This window comes from Porites lutea, chromosome 4 (genome assembly GCF_958299795.1).
Source record: "Porites lutea chromosome 4, jaPorLute2.1, whole genome shotgun sequence".
In the NCBI taxonomy this organism is placed as follows: domain Eukaryota; kingdom Metazoa; phylum Cnidaria; class Anthozoa; order Scleractinia; family Poritidae; genus Porites; species Porites lutea.
In genome coordinates, this window is record NC_133204.1 from 21,748,375 (window position 1) to 21,769,912 (window position 21,538).

Below are 21,538 nucleotides of genomic sequence, written 5' to 3' on the forward strand. Positions count from 1 at the left end.
GTGTGAAGGGGTCGAAGGTTTCACTTGCGTCTTGACAAGTATTATAGCATCCGGGAACGTGTTTTGCGTTCTTCCCATTATGCTTTGCGAGGCGAGGCACTTTTACTATCTCCTGAAAATGAAATTCTTTTGTGTGAGTCTATGTTAAACTTGAATAGTTTCAAGCAAGTTTTATCGGTTCAAAACTTCTTTTTTATCTTTAAAGGTCTCGATCTAATGTGACGCTTCAGCCTTTCATGTATCAACGATTTTGTTTCAGCTTAAGAAAGTAGAAAGGTTGATATTTTAACTTGAAAATCGCCACCCTTGCTTCGTCTCACCAACGTATGACGCCCGGACAAACTCGTCTCACTTTTTCAAAAAACAATTGTAAACGGGGGGGAAAGCAATCTGCGTTTTCGTTCGGCGGCATATTTAACTTTTGGTTGGCTGATTGGGTTCTTGACATTGTTGTTGTAACTGTTCAAGGAGCTCTCTTCAAGAAAGTCTGCAACGTCGTTGCGGGGTTTTGTAGTTCTGTTTGTTTAGTATTATATGATATATAAATAATATGAAGTTACCAACCGTTTCATTCACATAACTTTAATAATCAAACTCTGCTTTCGCACAATTTTTCTCGGTTTATTTTATTAATGTGAATACCCCAAACTACCGCTTATCAGCCGAAGGCTTATACATCTACGTAAGGGGCTTTAGGAGGGCATACAACCGGAAACGAAAAACCGCTTCGAAACCTTCAAAACGTCATAATTAATCGAATTCATTTAAATACAAGCGGAGGTTCGGGGGGTGGGGAGGGGGAGGGGTATGTCCGGAAAGGCTTACAATTGGGTGTACTTTTTTTTTTTACAAAGAGATGGGCCCATAACTGGACGGAACAGGGGCTTACAAGTGGGAGAGCTTATAAGCGGTAGTTTACTATATCAGACGTCTCTAACGAGATGTAGGCTGCTTCCCCCACTGCGAATAAAAGCACTTTGAAGCGGGAACGGGTGAACGAGGAGATATCGGTTTAAATGAGTAACGTAGTTGTTCGTTGCTGGACTTTCGTCTCGGGCTTTCCACGTCCGCGGGCGAAGGTGAACAGGAGAAGTATCCATCCTCTATTTCATGTGTTGGCGATCGCCTGTTTGAAATGAGTAACGGTGGCAATAGTGTTCCTGGGCGAAGCCTGGGGCTAGTTCGCTGCTGACCGTGAGATGAGCCCGCGACACTGCGTTCCTCAGACGAATTTGAACGTGACGTAGTGTCTTTAAATGTTGTGGAAGTCTGGGTCGTCACACTGCCCTGCTTCGAAGAATCCCCTTCATAAGGACAGTTCAAAAGAAGATCAGGAAGGACATCTCCGGTTACCTTGTCCAAACTCTTCGAAGAGAGATCTGTCAATGTCGCCATGGCAACGATATCGCTCTTGTCAAAGGAGTTGCTTGGTGATGATGAAAGGGAAGACCGACATGATATCGGTGAACGCCTTTGAAAGTCGTCTGCAAAGGGAAATTCTTGACCTGTATGGAGAGAAAGTCGCTGTTTATCGGCGTTGTTTTTTAAATGAAGGGGAGCTAATTCCACCTTGGTTTCAAAGTTGGACTGTTTATTGTCCGAAGCAGAAGTAACAATTGCCATTTGATTGACGAGTTCTTTGGGCGAGTGCCTTCCTTTTTTGACAGAAGATATACTAGGTAATTGAAACTGCGTATTTTCACTTCCTTCCAACTTATTATCACTTGATGGCTTTGCACTTTGATTGCTTGTTACATGGTGCGGTGGTGCAAATTCAAGAAAATCTGTTCCTTGAAGATCGCGTGACATGGATTTCCAGTCTGACATATCACTCTTGCTCTTCCGCAGTCCTGGAGGGGTGGACTTCCCAACACCCTCTCTGGTCGTGGATTCAAACACCGCTGACCCTGTTCGCTTATTAGGTTCTAACGGTGCAGGTTGTAGTGGGGGCGCTAACAGAGTCTTGGCGCCAACACCTGAGCTATGAAGCTTTTTCGTATCCATTGCGGACAGGGTATATCTCCGGACTATTGACACCTGCCTTCGATCTTGATCGGCGGGATGGGTTACTGGCGAGGCCCGAAGGGTTATAGTTTGCTTTACTGTTACTGAGGTTTGCGTTTCACGACGAAACAACCGAGGAGACGATAATGGACTTATAGTAGGTGATGACTGCCGACTTTTCACGAGAGATGTGTATGGATTTGAATGGGTCTCTATGTTTTCCAAAACCTCTTTGCTGTTATGTAGTGGAGAGTTATTCATCACCTGGCGTTGATTTTTGTTTTTCTCTTCGCCGTCCGAAGCGAAACTTTGGTCTTTATGCGGAGATGTTCGTCTCGTAAATAGGCGTTGATATTCATTATTTGTTTCTTCTGTTTTAGAGTCATTGTTAAAACTTTGTCTTTCGTCACTCGACCCTAAACTGACAGTTTCACCTTTAGTTTTATTGTTGTCCATCTGGGAGGAAATTTTAGCACCTTTATTCTCTTGAAGTAAGTTAGTAACTTGTTCATCCACAGAATTGGAGCGAGTAAGGTGTTCCTTTGAATCATTTGTGGTGCACGGAAACTCGTTAGAGTCGAGTGAAGAGCAAAATGAATCTTGTATCCTGAGAAGCTCCTCCAACCCAGGTGACGGATCACGTGGTGTATTCTCTCCGTCGGAAATCTGAAAGCTAAATTTTTCTTCCTCAGACAGTGAGCGTACCGACGTTTTTCTTGACTGGCTTTGATTTCCGTCTTTGCTCTCTGTTTTTTCCATTTTCTCTTTAGCATCTTCGTTGCAATTTAATATCTCTTCTATGTCGAGAGGATCAAAGTGGCATACAGAGCGCTTTCTTCTCCGTTCAATTTGTGGCGAATTGCTGCGGATTTCGTTCCCTAAATCGGAGCCTAGTAGATTATTGCAAGGGAAAGAAGGCTCTTCTTTTTCAGCTGCGTATAATATTGTATGATTTTTGCGGAGCGTATGACCCGTCAAAGGCCAAGAAAATTTGCGGATGTCCTGCATATTAACCAGACACTCCTCCAACTGTACCATCTGCGCCTCATTGCGTTCTCCTGCCAGCATATTCTCACGGCAAGCGTTTATCAGTAGTCTCGTTGTTTCCAAATCTGCTGCGTTTATTACGTAGTCGAATACTGTATTTTTGCTTAAATCCTGTACCCATAGATTACTCTTAGCATCTAGCAACGCTTGGATAACTTCTTTGCCAGAATTTGAGAGACATGCATGAATGAGAGCCGTACGTCCGTCAATATCTTGTAATTTTACCATAGCCTTTTTGCTCAGCAAATACGCCACAACTCGTCGTTTCTCGTCCGGATCTGTTTTAGACTGGCAACACAACATTAGCGGTGTTTCGAGGCGTTCGTTTCGTACATTCACAGATGTGCCTCCCTCCACAAGCATGCGCACCAGGCGAAGTTTGCATGTGGCGCTGGCCTGGAACAAAGTTTCTGATCCCTTGCTGTTCATAACTGTGAAGAAAAAGGCGAGAGTGATAAGTACTGCGTTTTTGGCATTGTGCCATGAACACTCGGTGCTATTTAATTTTAAGGGCAAATTTTAAGCTCGGTAAGTGAATGTGAGAGATGTGATAATCAGCATGTAACGTGATGCGACGTAAAAGATCTTGAGTCCCCAGCAGGATTTTAACCTATGACCTCTCGAACATCTGGAGGTCACTGTAGTCTCTCTTCCTTGTTTCGTCACGCAACGCTCCTGGGGAGGAGTGTTGCGTGACGATACTGCGACCTCACTTGGACCAAATTTTCTGGACTTGGCAAAAGGCTCGATTTCCGCCGCTCTCTCGGATCTGATCACGTTTCTCCCCGCCATATCAAACAACAACTTTGAGTCTGCCGTTTAAAATCTGCTCAAGGAAAATGAATCTATGCTGCCAGCTCCATTTAAGTAGACAACGATCTGATTGGTGAAAAATCGACAATAGCAAACCCAGGCGTCCAACCGTGTTTTCGGGGAGGAGCACGGGTTCATTGTCCGAACAGTGGTTTATAATCGAGTCTAACCTGACAGAGGAGACCAGCCAGGTGACTAGTCCACTGCACAAGCAATCCCTTTAAAATATGAAATGTCTTAGTCTTAAGCTACAAAAGTTGTAACTAGACGTAGGAAAAGTCTCTTCTTTTTAAAGATAACAACAACTTACGCGTCGTTATGAATGTTTTGTTAGAATACGAACTGCCACCCAGGCAATAGCCTGAGAAAACGGCCGACGTTTTGCAACGCCACCACTACCAAGATCTGGGTAGTGACGCGTCATCAATATGGAATTTCTAAGTTTGTTCCTCAGACGTCATCTCGCGGGGAAACCAACAACAACAACAATTTTATTAAAAAGCAAAGAAAGACATTAAACATACACACTGCCTGCATTTAGCTAAAGCTATTAGAGGTAGGCAGTGTGGGTACCCTACATACTTAAATATATTTAACAAGGAAAGTTAAAGAGATTTACAACATCAAGGATAAGTCGGTTGTTTTGGTGGCTACGAAGACAGTGTGCACGTGACCTCTGCAATTATGAAGTAAAAGCTGGAAATTTAGATTACTGCCTTAATAAATAAAATTTAGAAAAAAAACAGCCAATATCTTCGTCATGGCAAAGTTCTTTTTTTTTCTGTTTTCTTGTTTTGACAAGCTCTGAGAAGTGAAAGTGTGAATACTCGACCAGTGAGACGTATAGATTATGTGATAATTTGATTTTACCTTTCTCTCAATACTGATTTAGTTTAGTGTAGCGAGAAAGTTTATTTGAATGATGTTTTTGGGGCAGGAATTATATTGTCCTGCCTAATTGCTTTTCGTACCTTTGTTTCTTTAGCGCCTTGTACGCTTTCCGCCGTTCTTTTCCGCCATAATTGTCTCAAACAGTACATACATTGCAGGTGTTCGTTTGACATCAAGAAACCCACGCGTTGTGCAAACTTTCCGCCCTCAAGAATATGACATATTCTCCGTTATAACGAAACATAACTCCGAAACTTTACAAATTTATTCTTTTTCCTTTTAATGTACATGAGATGAAAAGGAATATTTTGAAATTCGATTTCGCTGATTTTAACGTTTTGAAATAGGATTATCTGCTTGTTACTTATCTTAAAGAAATTCCCTGGAGAAATAGGTCGTTATTAATGTTTACATTCATTGAATATCCAGTAAAAACTGACCCCTAATTTCACAGAGGATGCACCAGTCTTAATTCATATTAAACTTTGTACTTTGAGTCTTAGAAACGTTTCTAAGTTCATGATAAAAACTTGCCACATGATAATTTTTCGCTCATGTTTAAACGCAAGCCGAAATACCGGTTTACGAAAATTACGGAAAGAGTTGATTTGAACCGAACGAGTGCTTAGTTCCTAAGAAAGCATAAAGAACATTTTCCGAATCTTTCTAAAACAATTTTATCGGCATTTAAGAGTTACGTTGCTATTTTACTGAAATACGCTCAAAGTTTCGCGTTTGCTTGTCCACAGAAAAACAACAACCAATTTTTGCAGTTACTTACCAACGTTAAAGAACACCTTTGCTATTATTTCGTCGCTTCAAGCTCCACTGAAAATGTCTTTAGCCTCTGAAGAACGCCTTTGTTTTAGCTGCAGCCGGCTAAAAAAGAAAAAATAAAGAGTTACCTGACAGATCGAAATATTCCTTTGTTTTGCTGTCGGTTTCCTCGGTCACAATGTAGCGATCGAAATTTATAGCACATATAAACTAACTAGTTTTCAAAAGAAATGGACGAGAAGCTGCACTAGAAAGAGCTATTTTGTAACAATAACCGCTGGAATATTTACTAGTTACAGAATATCAGTCGTGAAACAAGTTGGCATCCAGGTTAACCGTGACAGATCATTTCCCATTAATCGTTCTTCTCCTCGTGAAGCTAGAAAGACAAACAACAGGATATGCAAAATGACAGCTATACTTCAGGCACAAAATAGTAGACTAGACTGACTCAGTCGACGCAAAAGCTTCTAAGTACTTCAATTGAAGACTGGAAACTGGATTAAAAAATGCCTTTAGCATTTTTGTTTCACCAAAATCGATGCAACTTTCATTGAACAAAAGAAAGGTTTCACTTTGGCCATGGCAAGTTCAAACCGATGGTTACTAGCTAGCAAATGATCAAATAATCGTCTTAAAATGAGAATTTAGTGCGTATTACTTAAATCGAACTTAAATAGTTTTCGTTTTCGAATATTTGAGGCTGTATACAAATATTACCTATGTTAACGACTTGTATGCGGACGTCTCACTGTGGTTGACAGCGAATTCAACAGTACAGCAAGAAAAAAAAATCTAACCAGAACCGGCTTCTCCGGCTCAATTTTCAGAATCATTTCTGTTTCTGCATGGGGCTTTAGTTTCAAAACCATTATTGATTTGTCCATTTAAGCCGCAAATGTAATGTCACAAAAGACATAAGCCTTAATTTTTTATTTTAAATGGTTTTAAAACAGAACAAATTTTAATTCTCGGAACTGTCAATCAAAATTTGAAAGCCTGCAGAATTTTAAATTGACAAGGAAGCTTGCAGCTGTTAAAATCAGTTACTAAATGATAATACTCTGACTTGTGTGGCTGAAAACATAATAAGTTACATTAAGTGAAGCAGTTTTTAAGAACAACCTTGAACAAAAGGCGCCACTGTGGCTCTGCTTGCCTCAATTTTGTTCGTCCAAATAAATTCTCTTCCTTCTGTAATAATGCCCATCAGTGAAGTGTTAGTTTTTATGGCCAAGACAAGTCGGTTTCTAATTAATGTTGGCGGACGAAGTGTATTCTAAAGTGAAAATAGATTAATGCTTCCCAACTAAGAGCAGAGTAACAGCCAAAAAAGCGTGCCAGCTAACTTTTAAGCCAGCTGGCTCGAACTGGCAAGCCCTGGGGGAGGGTGGGAGGTGATGGTGTGGATCGTGGTAAGCTGTATTGAAGGGTTCGATCAAAGGGAAGAGAAATCAAACACCCAATCAGTATAACCTATCCGCAAAAGTGGATCAAAGGACACCAGTACCAACGTTTATCTGAGGGGAGCTTTACGAAAATATTATATATCTACAGACACCAAGATTTTGGACAACGAAGACTGTTTCATCTTTTAAGTTGAACTAGTCATGGATATTCGAGTGTTTAAAAACACCCGAATATCATGAATTTACGTCTATTTAAAGCTTGCTAAATATCAATATCAACCTCCAATTAATGAAGGCTCATTTTAGAGAAATATTACCATGTTTTCAGCACTAAGACATCCCTCCTTAAATCCAGCCACGAGGACACGGCAAACTCCATTCATTTCCAGATGACTCCCAAAATAGTTTTGTACTGAATATGAAAATTCTTCGTACCTTTCTCTAATTTTTGGCTCTTGATATAAAAGCAGTTGTGTTCATAGAGTTTCTCTACTGTTTTAGTAAAACTATAAAGAAACATCCCTATACTAATTATTTTAATCTAATCTCCCAAAAAGTCTCTTTGTTGTTTTAGGTTCAAATTACTAAATAACGATTTTGTCCTCTGATTTCGGAAAGAAACAGACAGAAAGGCAGGTTTTTGTTGAAAAGGAGCACTGCCATCAAACTTATCATTTAAGTCGCAAACAACGCAATATTCTCTAGAGTAAACAAAAATGGCGTCTAACCTGGGATTAAATGTTACTCCTTGTTCATTTTTCTTTTTCTTTTTTTTTTTTTTTTTCAAAAACATTTTCTCTCTTAAATTAAACCGAGTTGTCTTTGAGCGTCCAAAACTGTATTTGCTTCGTTAGCACGCATCTTAACCAGGCTTTGAAAAATATGTGTTCGAAGTGAGAGAGAATGTAATAGCACAGAGATGGAATCTTAGGGCGGTGGCAGGGTTACGTGAATTTCCCCTCAAGTTATTTTTAGAGGTTGGTGAAATCGCATATCCCAAGGGTTAGACTGGCCATTTCCCTCTCTGTCCCGGCGATATTCTCTCTGGAAGGGGACTAACGGCAAATTGCTGGGAATATCTGTATGTCCTATAAAAATGTTCATCTGTAGGATGCCTGAAATGTGTTCAACTTCAGAATTGGTTTCGGCTCCGGATCTTGTCTTTTCGGGTTAATATGGAACGATCGGACAGAATATGCATTTCTGAACCAACTTAATTATAAAAGTTGGTAATTAATGAGTTGAGGAAGGATATATCTTTGCATAGATACCTGAAATTCTGACCAATCCTGCCAGGGGTACACACAAAAACCTATACTACTAAGATTTTGAGAGAAATTTCACTCCCAATTTTGCTATTCACCTACTACCCTTTCCCTAGCCAGCCGAAATTCTATTCTTAAGGAAGACGACAAAGTGGGCAAAAAACTAGATATAGAAGAGAAAGGAAAAAAAAGAAAGAAAGAGAACAAGAAAGAAGGATCAAAAAAAGATTCGCAAAAAAAAAAAAATGCTTATGCGCATGCGCCAAAAGTAATAGCAGAATACTATCTCAATTTTAGCCACTGCCATGCTACAAGTAGTTGGCGGAAACGCGGTCCAAAAAAAAAGGGTTGGCAAAGAAACTGAGGTTTTGTCGCTACTAATATTCCGTATTTCAAGGCTAAAATTCTTTTTCAGTTGTAATTAAAAACATTTTAGGAGGATCCACTCGCAACGTGAGCACAGTTCCTAAAAATATTAAGGCATAATTGATTTATCGTAACTTTACCTCCATTTGTGTCTCAACAGTATTAAATGTTATTTCTTCATATACAGTCTATCCCTAAAATAAGTCATAAGATAAAATAGTGTTGTTACTTACTTATCATTACAAATTTATAAATTACTTACGCACGCGGTTAATTCAAATTACGTTACTTACAATGAGGTTTATTTGTTACTGAGTCCTTATGATTGCGTCAGACCAGCCAATTTTACTTCAAATTTTCGTTTTTGAACACGTTTTTCGCATTTGCTTTTTTCTCTGGATAGGAAGTCTTTTAAACACTACTACTTTTGCTTATTTATTTGTGTAAAATATCGCAAATTTACAATTTGTTGGGGAAATATTTTCGTCTGACGTAAGCAGGGCTAAAAAGGGCTTAATGTTTGTCTTGCTAATATGAAAACAACTCTTTAATAAAAAGTATTATTTTGATTGTCAAATTTTTAAATTACAGCTTTTGGTGAATTAAACTTTAAGCTAATTTGGGAACATTAAACAATTATCTTCTTACTTCTGCATCCATTAGAAGGCCTCTCAGGAACAATTTGAGCCGTTCGTGTTTGAGTGATTTGAGAAATATATCCTGATTTACGACTCTCAGAGCAAGTATTCAAATATTTTCCTTGTGTGGGAATACCCCTTAGTGGTATATTTATGAAATACATCAAATGTTTAAGGTCTACATTCACAAAACAAAGAATGAAAAGGAAGCGGGAATTAAGAGAAGAAAATTAATAAGCCCTCAAAATTATCGATCGATCCAGCTTTTTTACGTTGACGTCAAAAATGATTTGTTACCCCTGTAGTAACAATAATGTTATCACTGACCATTTCTTTTCAAACTGAATCGTAATGAAATTTGAAAATATCACTAAAATCAACAAAATAATGGTGGTCACGTAGCTAACTTGCCTTGAATAGGCTGCGAAAATAGCTTGAATAAGATACCTTAATCAGAGAATTCAAACCGACATGACTAAGAGAAAGGTAAATGTTCTTTGCATTATGTGAAAATACGATTTATCGTTGGATCAGTCTTCCGTATGTAAGTATTTACTTGACAATACGGTATTATAACAACATGAATTTAATTCAAGACCTTCGAACGACGACCATTTTTGAGCAAAAAACTGATTTTACCCTTAATAATGCAAATCGAATTTATTTCACTGTCTGTAAAAAACATCGTTAAACCAAAACTAACTTTCCTAAGCTATACATTACAAAGCTGTACATTAAAAAAAACCTGTAAAATCTTCTTTGTAACTTTTTTTTTAACGGCAACTTATTGGACGCTTTAGTTATTTGCCAGACGGTTTTTACTTTTGAAAAAACGCAAATCTCTGAGGGCCACAGCGCGGTAAAGAAAGCACGCGGTGAGAGTCAGTCATAATCTGCAGCAATATTAAAAACCGATTTATCGCAACTTGCAGAGAAACTAAGTCGTTAATCGAAGTTAAGTTCTTTTTTATTAGTCAGTGAAGATATTTTGTAGCCAGCACTAGCCAACTGAGTTGAATTAGAAACATGAAAAACTATTATGGAAACAATTATGAACCACTATGAAAAACTCTTCCTACCAAACATTTATGCCGAAGTCTCACAAAGCATTGCCTTAACAGTTCAGAATTTAAAAACAAGTAGAAGCCGTTCTCTGTGCCTGAGAGACTCTCGTTCTGCTTTCGATTTTTGGCTTGACTGCCGGAGTTCAATTTTCTGATTATGTAGATTAGGTCATAAGGTCTTTTCTAATTATAACCTAAACTTCTTTAATGCTGATAGTCCGCTTTGGAAATTATCATAAGAATAAAACATTCAATAATTGTCTGTCTCTTTCCCTCTTTGGTTATCACTGACATTTTGTTGGAATTGTTGAAAACAGCATTTTTGAATGATTATTGACGTCTCGCGAGTCAATTTATCGTGGGAGGTGCTGTTTCTGATATTTTTTTTTCTCTTTTATAATCCTTTAGAAGAAAAAGCAGTTACCTGTGAACAGCTGACAATCGCAGCGAGAGGATCTATTCAAATCTAAAATTCTTCCTGATAGCTTTTCCTTCAAAATGTTCACCACCTTGAAACGACGTTCGAATTGAATGCGAGTTTGGTTTTCAGTCACAAGGCGACTCCATTTAGAGCGGTTTCGATGATTAGCAGCTTGCGTCACCCAGAGCATGTATTTCGTAGTAGGAAATACAAAAGACGTGAGGACTCTAGCTCAGTTTAAGAACTTGTTAGATGACGAATTTGAATCGAATGCTGCGTTGTAAATGACGCATAATATTTACGCAAATCGCTGGACTAAATTCTATAATGCGATCTTTTTAGAATTAAATATATTGTTAACACATAAACTACAATTTTTAAAGAAAATTTTCTTCAGGTTTATATTCATGGCCTGGACGTACATATAAATATTTAGGCTTCCCCATCTCATTTTTCTCCTAAGCTTTATAAGATTAAAACTAGAAGTAATAGGAGCTTAGAAGAGTGCGTTCGATATGTTTGTAAGGCGTACAGGTAGAAGTTGAGGAGGAAGCCGTGGATGGTTATTACGATAGATTAAGCCCGGTTTTCATATGATCGCCACGATCGCTGTGATCACCGCGATCGCTGAGAAAAAAAAGTTCAGCGATCATATGGAGACCGCTCTCCAGCGTTCGCAGTGACAACGATCGCTGAGATTGTTGTCGCTGCGATCGCTGGAGAGTGGTTTCATATGATCGCTATCATCGCTGCGATCGCTGAAGTTTTTTTTTTCTCAGCGATCATGGCGATGGTAGCGATTATATGGAAACCGGGCTATAATTTGGTCATGGCATATTTTAAACGTAAGGACTGCTTACAGCGAAACCTCTGTTTAAAATGTGCATCATTATGAAAAAGCCTTGAAGGCTAATGATATCGTATGGTCCGTCTCAATAAGTGCTGCAGTAATTTGGTCGAGTGTGTTGATTTCAGTGACTTGAGTGGAGCTACTGTGGGCTGTTTATAAGTTTTTCCGAATAAATAACATAGACCTAAAATGTTCGTTTGTCCGTTTCCGAAAATATCACAAGTCATCATGAAATGGCGCCGCCGAGCTTCACATCTCGGTAGGTTTACTTTGTGGCACAACGGTCGCCGAGCTACCCAACTCTGCGGGTAGATTTACTTTGTGGCACAACGGCTGCCGAGCTACACAACTCGGTAGATTTACTTTGTGGCACAGCGGCCGCGGAAACTTTTGAAAGATGAACGTTTTGAAAGATTCAGCAAACACAGATCGATAGTAGACCTTCAGGAAACTCTTAAATATGTACGCTTTACGAAGATTCAGCACACTTTTAAAAGATGAACAATTTAGGAAAACAGAATAGCAGACCTCAGCAAACGTTCGAAAGATGAACGCCGAGGACACACGAATCACCACGTGAGTTAGCGCGTCAAAGTGAGGCAAAACGTAAGCAAGAGAGGCAAATGTTTGTCGACGACGACGACGACGACGAATGCAATCTCGAAAAAAGCTCCCTGATTAATAAAACAGGACACCCAATAATGCACAGAACACCCAACACAAATTAGGGGTTGTTTTATCGTACCTCGAACGCAAAAATCGTTTGAGCCCCCACATTCCCCATAATGCACTTTGTTTCCTCCAACAATATTTTGCATAAGTATATAATGGGGCCATTTATACAAAGAAAAATAACACGCGTCTTACATAAGACTTGTCCTAAATAAGAGGCAAACTGTCCTGTATAAACGGCTCATTTCGTCGTCTTATCTTAGAACAGCCCTCTTAACAACTGTTTTTAGATACGACGCGTCTTAGTTCAGACGAAATGTGCCGTTTTTTGCTGGTTTTCAGTGTAACGCCATTCAAAATAGATCAAAATAAAAATCAAAACCGTTCGAAGAAATGTTTTACCCAAACTTATAGAGATTTGTATGGAGACACCATGCTGGTGCTCACCTGGATGAACTCCAACATTGAGGACGGAAACCAACAGAAACATCTGTTACCGAGTTTTGCTACAAAGGCGTGAATTTATTCTTCGAGAAACTCATAAACGTTAAACCAATACTTTTCCTAATACATGAACTGTTTAGATAGCAAACTTTCCTGAAATAAGTCATTTTTTTAACTTATATGACAGCTCTCTTGGCCGTCATGTAAATGCCGCGTCACGCAAAAGCTTAGAAATTCAAGCGTACTCTATCACAAAACCAAGAACCCTTTTGAAGCAAAAAATTGAATGAAAATTAGTTTTTAGCTGCTCTAATGCATCGTGAAAGTAAAATCTCGGTAGGATCGATAGTTTTTTAGTTTGAATTTTAGTCACGTCATGTGAAAACCAACAATACGGGACAGTTTGCGTCTTATTTAGGACGCAACTTATGTAAGACGCGGGTAGGTTTTCACGTTTGTCATTTAACCCGAATTTTATGTTTACGTCCTTACTGATTGCTCAACCGATCTTTTCATGTTTATCAGTAAGTATTCCTTATGTAAAATGTTCATCCTAATTATCATTCCATTGTTTCAGTCGCTCAAACCCCATATTTTTCCCTTTCAATTTTCCTTCCTCTGACACTTCACCAGTTACATGTATTTTACCGAATACTTAAAGGTCTTACGTGTGGTTTTACTGACTATTTATAAATTTTTGAAGAACGAAATGAAATACGAAAAATCCTCCGTTAAGTTGTCTGAAATAAAGCCACGTAAGAGCTGGTTCTGGTCGAAACCCCTAACATTTGAAGGCCTGGATGGAACATACCAACTAAACATACCTAACTAACCACCAGTGGAAATTTGTGCAATGATGTACTCAAGTTAGGCGTGTCCTGGGAATTTGTGTAAGAACACCAGGCAAACTATTCTCTGTTTTCAAATGTACCATAATATAATCTGTTTTCCTACTGAAATTATTCATAATTTCTTATTGTTTTCAAATGCTCTTTGGAAGACTGCATACCGTATTATTAACAGCATGTGAGGACATTAAATTATGCGAAATTTGGGGCAGGGCAAACAGGGTGTATTATGGGGGATTAAAAACAGTCAATATTCTTTACTAGGCCTTTCCAGATTCTGCTCCGAAAAAGCTAAAAAGTTGCTAAGAAATATGCCAAAATGTTGCTCAAAAGTTGCTCAAAAATTTTGTAAAGTTGCTCGAATGTTTCTAAGACAGCATGTCTGATTTTAATAACAATTGCTTTGTAATCAAGATTAAGGTACAACTAAGTAACTAGTTACAACAAATTAGGCAACCTTTAGTTGAATCTAAGTGGCTAGTTACAAAAAGCTAGACAGTAAGTGTAACAATCTGGTTTACAAATCTTCGTCTTCGGAAGACAACGTGGCGTCCGCCATTTTGTTTACACACAGTACACAGGCTACCCCAACCAGGCTAACCTCGTTCCCAGGGCTTTTCCCTTCTTGTGGGGGGCGCCCCCCACGAGAAGGGAAAAGCCCTGGGAACGAGGTTGAGGCTACCCAAACCCAATTCTTGTAATTAATCACCACGTCCACATGATACCCATTCAAAGGGTAAAAATATAAGTTTTACTAGAAAGATGTTTAGAATTTTAACCAAGAGAATTTTAACTTGTTTATTTAAAAAAGGAGGTTATTCAGCATTTTGGTTCAAAATAGCCCAAAGGTTACCAAAAAAGTGCTAGTTTTCCGAAAAGTTGCTAAGAGTTGCTCTCTGACAAAAAGGTCGCTCAAAATCCTAAAAGTTGCTAAAAAGTTGCCGAGCAGAATCTGGAAAGGCCTACTCTTTACCTTTCAGACACTAGCATCGCCAGAACACATACAGCCCCCCCCCCCCCCCCCCCCGCCCCCCTCCTCCTGGGGTAGGGCACCGATGGAACATTTTGGTAGGTGTGTGCCGCCGAGGCCTTGAAACCCTGACCCTGTTCTAGCGCAAACCATCTATCACTACCCTGGTTAAGACAAGAGGCCATTTTCCGTGACCCTCATTTATTTCACTTCAAGACCCAAAAAACATGTCATGTTTTATAGCGGCTTGGACCTGTTTAGGCCTAATAAGGAGGTACCCCTGGGCTTGTTTCATACGAGCCAGTGAAGCGGACAGAGCTGAATTTATAGAGCGTTTTCACTCATGTGTCCAGCATCTATCTAAATTTATTGGAAAAAAAGAAGGCGTTTACATAAGAAAAGAGTTCAATTCCCAAAGGATTGATTTGGAACACCAATATGGCTGCCGTGACGTCATCTGAAAACGCTCTATAGCTCGGTCACCAAGTACTAAGAATATAAATTACTGTTCAAAGCAACCCCGGATACATAACCTCAATGGGAGTACTATAGCAGGGCAATTTTTCTTAAGTTTGCAATTTCAAAGTGCATTTTCTTTTCAAGTGCGATTGGAATCAGCATGTCTGGGCGTCCATATGTCTAGAGAAGTTGTTACCAATTCATGATTTTCTCGAACTATACTACTTCCACTTTTTAACACTTAATTGTCAGTGTTAAGGTAGAATTAACATAAAAAATAATATTCCTCCCATTTTGATATGCGCTTATATTTTTTTTTGTGAATTACGTTCTTTTTATCGGAGTCATAGACAACTAAGAGACAACTAAGCTCAATAATACGTATAGAGATTCTGGAGCTTAAAATCCAGCATTTTAAATAAAACAGTCAGAAAAATTGGCCCGCAAGAATTGTAGAATTGCGAAAAGTAGAGTGTAATTTTTTTATGCTAAGTAAACGACTGTCGCTAGAATCATATAAACTACCCAAAGATATTTTTTACCATTTCGAACCTAAAATATCCGAGTCTGGAACTCTAGCTTAATATTACGTCCATTAGGAATAATAATAGCAGTCACTATATATAGCCCTAATTTTTGACTTCTGAATATTCAACCGAAAATGTTTTGCAATTTTCTCTACATTGTTTTTCTTAAAATCCGACTAAAGTAAGACTGAGAATGTTGCCAAGATATTCATGTTTTGCGTTTGAATTTTTGTAATGTTGAACTTACCTGATTTAGCAAGAAAGCTGACACGGAAAATTCAACGGCGCTTGTATCAGTGTTCTTGGCGAGAAGAAACAATCTCGAGGTTTAAACTTTAATGCTAGAAAAAAACATTTTCAAAGCACACCTGTCCTTTATTGCATTGCAGACTAATTAAAAGTCCCAACCGAAAGATACAGATTAGGTAAGAAAGACCGTTGATATATGAAATGAAATATTCATGGAAGAAAAGGTAATAAATGGAGTATTTTCCTCAAACTGACATGTGCTGCTCAATACAACCAAATGGATTTGACATTAATTTTAGAATTTCTGCTGGAGTGACAAGTCTTATGTTCAAAGTTAAACAATTATTTGTTAGCCTTAATTTTGGAATAGTCAGCATCAGCTTGCCACTTTTACAGGTTGATTGCAAGTGCGCATGGCAAAACGTCTTGGTCAGTGATAAAGTCAGACCTTTTTCTGTCCATCCCTCTTGATAAATAAATTATGCAAGATATAAATGCGCAGACCGACCATTGAAGACATTGTAAATTTCGAGTCGTTGCAATACCAACAATTTCAATTTGTTTCTTTAGTTTTTCACCGGTATGCGATCAAAAGAGATTGACTGCCACCAAATCAGTTCAGGCTCGTTGAAGAGTGAGCGGGCTTGTTTTGCTTTTTTTACCCTCAATAAAATAATAGATAAAACGGCAAACTTTGCTATAAAAAATGAATACATTTCCGCCTACACGAATGATAAATAAAGACTTAGGATGATGAGTCATCCCCCAGTGATTTAAAGTCGAATGACTGTTTTGCTGGGCGGATCATTTTAAAGTTTTAAGCAAATTCGACAACGTTTGCTTGGAAGTTGAAGTGTTGGTACAAGACTGGAGTCAGCATTAAGAAAACACAGAAAATGTTATGTATACACTGATATAAAGCCCGCTTTTATGCCAAATGAAATGGAATATGCAAAACAAGTCAACAAGTAAAACTCCATCCCAAAATGCGGACGTAAAGGAATCGAGTTGAAGCGTTCAATTTTTAAGACAAGAATCAACTTGTTAGCATCTATTTTCTTTCTGTTTGATTATTTATAAGGTAAAGTGTTTTAGGACTGTTTAACTGAAGAACGTTCTGCTCATGTACCTACATCACAGAATAAAACAGCAGCCAAGAATTTCACTTTGTTGGTAAACATTCAATTGTTCTTATGATTAATCGCGGCTAGATGTCTTGACTTTTATGTTCGAAACATTATCTTCGCCTTCGAGTCCTTCGGAACCTACCTTTTCTTATGATCAAAGTTTTTACCTGCTCGAGCCATCCCTTCACTGACTGAATCAAGGCGAATCTTCGCATTCTAAGTTGTTTGCCCTTTGGAAGCCGTCTTATTAGCCGACACATCAAGAACTGTATAGTCAATTTTGTCAACCATTCAAGTGTTTCCACCTGGCTTCACATACTATTTGCTAAGAAAGCACTTATTCGTAGCCAGGTTTTAAATTTCCAAGCAAGCTATCGATTCATCAACTTTTGTCTCACACAAGTTAAATTAAAGGAGGCGGTATATATAATTTTTTGGCCTAATGATATGAGCCACATTGTATTCCGCGCACCTTCCTGTTAAGTTTAATCTCTCCTCTGTCGCCTTTTTTGACAACACGTTATACCCCCCGTCAGGTGTGGAGGAAGAAGTTTAGGCGGGTCACAGCAGTTTGCGGAATCATTCGAACGCTTTTTCTGTGGTATTACCTCCTCCACGGAGGTTCCTAGCGGTAGACAAAAAGACGTTTGCAAAAAAAAAAAAAAAAAAAAAAAAAGAGTGATCAGACAGCTAAAAGAACGCTCATATTCGATTTAAAATTACAGGATGAAAAAACGGTAAATCTATTGATCACTATTGTTTTGTTTTTTAGTTTTTCCCGGAGAGCAAGAAGCGGACGTGGAACGCGAGACACGAACGGCGGCAAAGGTCCCTCGTAGCGCGTGTCTCGCACTCCATGTCCACTTCGTGCTCGCCCGAAACAGACACTATAAACTTACGTTTCTTAATGCCTGCCTTTTTTAATTTCAAATATAAGTTCATAAGATGCGAAATCTGGAACCACGAAATTTCTGTCTTTGGCACGTTTCCGCCAAGATCTCGAAAATTCCCGACCTTTTTTAAGCAATCAAATATTCAAGACATAACTCATGAGTGACTTAACTTTTGACGGGGCCTCCTTACCCTTGTTCCCAGGTCCTCTTTTATTTTTATCTCAAACCCTGGCATTGGCTCGTTCCCAGTCGTCTCTCAGTCTCCTATAAATATGTTAAAACAAGACAAGCGAAGTCAAGGGAAGCGCGAGGGGGCATGGGAAGGAAGAGAGAGGGGAGATGACATCTCTTCTACGCCTGGTCTCTCCCTTTTGTTTTCTTCCTTTCCCTCACCCCTTGCGTTTCCTTCGGTCACGCTTTTCACGCTCTGTCCTCCGCGTGCGATCCAAATATAGAAGACTGGGGACGAGTAAGACAATGGAAGGAGGTTACGCCATCCCGGATTGAAGAACAAAGCCGCGAAAATGCTAAAACGAAGCAAAAAAAGCATACAAACAAATTACAACAACAAATTATGGAAAGCATTGAACAGTGATTTGTTGCTATCAATGAACGAAAGCATTCTCATGTGTAGATGATGAAGTATTGTGTTGTCTACACAGTTGTAGCTCGGATAAAAACATTGAATAATAAATTAGAGGCGCAGACAAAATTTCACTTTGTTGGTTACATACAGTTAAAAAGGTTATGATGAATGCAAGGCTGACTATTTTCGTTCGGTTTCAGTTTAAGAATAATCTATACAATCTTGATGTCTTGAATTAAGTCAAGACCTTTTAAGGTCTGGTAGATAGTTGAGAAAATACCGCATTTTCTGTCCTAGATGACTTATTAGCCTTTCTATTTCTTATATGGCAAGACAATACGTTCGCTATTTAAGATAAAAAAATTTTTTCTCTGTCATATCGTAAAAGTCGCAATCAGTTATTATTATTCAAACACGATTAATCGAAAAAGGGTTTTATACGGGGAAGAGAAAAAGCAATCACAAATAGCTCAAATAAATATTACTCAAGAAAATAACCATCACGCAATATTCCAGTGCTTCGCCAAGAACTTACAAATAAAACACATTAAAGAATCTACAAAGATTAACGGTAACCAACGCCGTTAAAATGGCTGCTTGATCGATAAGCTGAAGTTTAATAGCAGGAGTCAAAAAACTGCGTGATGTATTACACCATGAAATGTCCAGTTCTAAAGTAATGATATTACTGCTATCTCACTTTGGGAGATGAAATAACTGATATGACGTCAACGGTTGCCCATGTGATTACAGACTCCTTGTCATTGGAAATAATGCATGAATACTGCCCGGCGTCGTTCATGGCCGCCTTTCTTATATGGAGTACTGGAGACATCTGATAAGACAAACGTAAGGGAATTCGTCAACCTATATTCGCTTGAATAAAACATTTTTAGGTAACGAAGATAAGCAAATACACCTAACCAATAAAATGTCTTTCGTTTCTCAGCGTTCTCTTCCTTTCCCATTCCTTTTTATTGTGTTAACAACATTTTTTGTCAAGATCGCTTTAGACAAATACTGATTTGAAATCGTCCTACAAGCAGAGGCTCAGGGTGCGTTCGTTTGAGATGATTCAGAACAGGATCAGTGATCTCGGATCATGGTACACCTAAGGAACCGATCCTTGAACTTTCCTTGAGTGTATTCATTGGTTCCTTTGATACCTCTCGATCTGAGTGATCTCGGATCCGGATCATCTCAAAGGAACGCACCCTTTATTTTTGCTTTTAAGACTTCATGAATCGATTAAGATCTTTGTTGAGCATGCGCTGCATTTCGCCAGGTTACAGTTTCGAACCCAGGCCTAATAGCCGTGCGCTTGGAACATAGGCCTCGGTAATCAATCAACGGATGCTCTCGCTCGAAAAACCAGTTTGACGAGGGGAAATAAGATCGACTAGTCCACCAGAGGTTCGGGCTGTAGCGACTTCAAAGTCTTGACAGGCAGAGTGTTTTCTTCTCCTCACCAAGAAGATAAAATGAGGCCCCACTCGCTGGATCATTACAAATGAACAATTAACTTACTTCTCCCTCGAGGCATCTAGATCGTCTATACCAGCGGTACTTGAGATTCTTGCCAGTAACATGACAGAACAGTTTACAATCTCTTCCTAGTTGAACTGTGCAGGATTCAGGGTGTTTTTCTATTATAGGGACTAATTGCAAATGATATTATTAGAGACAAAAAAAGTCACACAACCATACCGGCAACCGAGGAATTGACTTGAAATGGGAATGTCGCACTGAGTCTTGACTACTCAACGACTGTAATTGGGGAACGTTCCATAATCAACATTAAAAAAAATCAAACGTTCTATTTCTTAGAAATGTTAAGCCCTACCTGTATTTTTGTTCTTAGATAAAACGTGTTCTTTCTTTTAAACTCGTGCTCAGATACGATATTTTCCCCCACTTCACGCAGGGACCCCTCCCCCATTAACTACATTAATAGTCACATCACACAGCGATAGACTGTTCACATTTGATACTGCACTTGCCTCATCAAACAGTGTGCCGCGGTACTGTTATGAGTCATTTCTGCCTCAGAACTTGCGAAGCTTATACTAGTTCTCAGAGAACATGTTTACCCCCGAGGGGTCAAGAACAATTTTTTGAACGTACGAATTTTTTAATCTTTGCAACTTGTTTACACGGTTTAACCGTGCAACTTCTGTTACAGTTTGCTTTACTGTTTGCCGTACAAAAACTTGCACTGTTTCGGTAACTGTATGTATAAACAAAAGGCACATCCGTTCAAGTTTTTCATCGTTCAAATTTTCCAGACCAGAGTGAAAGGGGTCTCAGAAGCGTGCAAGCCATTTATTGCATACTATAATTCAAACATTTGACTACTGAAATATGAAAAAGAAAAAGAAAGAAAGAAAACCGCGCACATAACATCAGTAACATTATCTATTTGTTTTAAAATAACCTGCTTAAAATCAGTGTTCAAAATATGACTCAATAAAAACATTCTTTTATATGTTATGTATTCCTGGACAAGTTGTTCTCAAGTTCTCTGCAGTGAGCAGGTGTGAATCTTGAAATAACAGGTACTGCATTGTGATCGCTTAGTCGGTTTATGCACCCGGCGCACATGGTTCTAAGCAAGCAACGAAAATCTCGTGTTTGAAGGGCTGTGAGAGACGGTTTGCCCCGTTAACAGAATAAAAAAAAAAGGAAAAAGAAAGGGCACCCAAAGATATTGACCGAATAACCTTGAGTCATATTTATCTAAACCTCTTATTATAAGTTTCAAGGGTCTTAGATCCCTGATGATCGTACAACTAAAAGGGTAAGTCGGAAGAGATCTGCTTGCGAAACTGATGAACGTTTTATTTGCCATAGGTAGTTCAGTGTATAATACTAATATAATCCAGGTATAAATATGTTGCTCATGACTTCCTTGCAAAGTTAACCTTCGTGTCTACAACTGATTGATTGCATTATAATTAGCTAATTAGATGATTAGATGAAAATTCGTCATCTTGGACAACTGCGTCGCCCACAATTTATTGGGTTTGCTACGACGTTCATTGTTATGTATGTAAGTAAACTTACCTTCGCTTAATATTGAGGGCATATTCACCTATTTTGGTAATAAAAGACAGCGTGAAAATGATGTACTGCCGCGTCTGTAACGTGCGCGGAGCCGAGCTTATTTAACCACCCCGTGTGATATAGATCTCCCGTGATGCTTCAAGGGAACACTATAG

The 21,538-nt window shown here is 38.8% G+C and overlaps 2 protein-coding genes across 7 annotated transcripts; both read right to left on the reverse strand.

Annotated features, from left to right (window-relative positions):
* Positions 1–112: 112 nt before the first annotated feature.
* Positions 113–17,244, reverse strand: LOC140932888 (uncharacterized). Of its 6 annotated transcripts, XM_073382383.1 has the most exons (5): positions 16,984–17,244; positions 15,713–15,806; positions 8,713–8,766; positions 5,537–5,634; positions 113–3,482 (listed from the first exon to the last, which is right to left on the reverse strand). In XM_073382383.1, exon 5 carries the CDS (start codon positions 3,478–3,480, stop codon positions 934–936), a length of 2,547 nt encoding a protein of 848 aa, XP_073238484.1. In that variant the 5' UTR covers positions 3,481–3,482; positions 5,537–5,634; positions 8,713–8,766; positions 15,713–15,806; positions 16,984–17,244; the 3' UTR covers positions 113–933. The 6 variants fall into 6 exon arrangements, with proteins under 6 accessions (XP_073238484.1, XP_073238487.1, XP_073238486.1 ...); XM_073382386.1 differs by lacking the exon at positions 8,713–8,766; XM_073382385.1 differs by lacking the exons at positions 15,713–15,806; positions 16,984–17,244 and adding an exon at positions 10,699–10,926.
* Positions 17,245–18,695: 1,451 nt separating this feature from the next.
* On the reverse strand, positions 18,696–21,519 carry LOC140935640 (HEPACAM family member 2-like). The gene is made up of 3 exons (XM_073385212.1): positions 21,384–21,519; positions 19,848–19,978; positions 18,696–19,155 (listed from the first exon to the last, which is right to left on the reverse strand). Exons 1-3 carry the CDS (start codon positions 21,403–21,405, stop codon positions 19,012–19,014), a joined length of 297 nt encoding a protein of 98 aa, XP_073241313.1. The 5' UTR covers positions 21,406–21,519; the 3' UTR covers positions 18,696–19,011.
* Between the last annotated feature and the right edge of the window lie 19 nt (positions 21,520–21,538).

Coding starts and splice junctions, on each gene's coding strand:
- LOC140932888 (XM_073382386.1), bottom strand. CDS start 3,480: ATGAACAGCAAGGGATCAGAAACTTTGTTCCAGGCCAGCGCCACATGC.
- LOC140935640 (XM_073385212.1), bottom strand. CDS start 21,405: ATGCCCTCAATATTAAGCGAAG. Junction 19,979..21,383: donor GCCCTCAATATTAAGCGAAG/GTAAGTTTACTT, acceptor ATTTGCAATTAG/TCCCTATAATAGAAAAACAC. Junction 19,156..19,847: donor CTAGATGCCTCGAGGGAGAA/GTAAGTTAATTG, acceptor TTGTCTTATCAG/ATGTCTCCAGTACTCCATAT.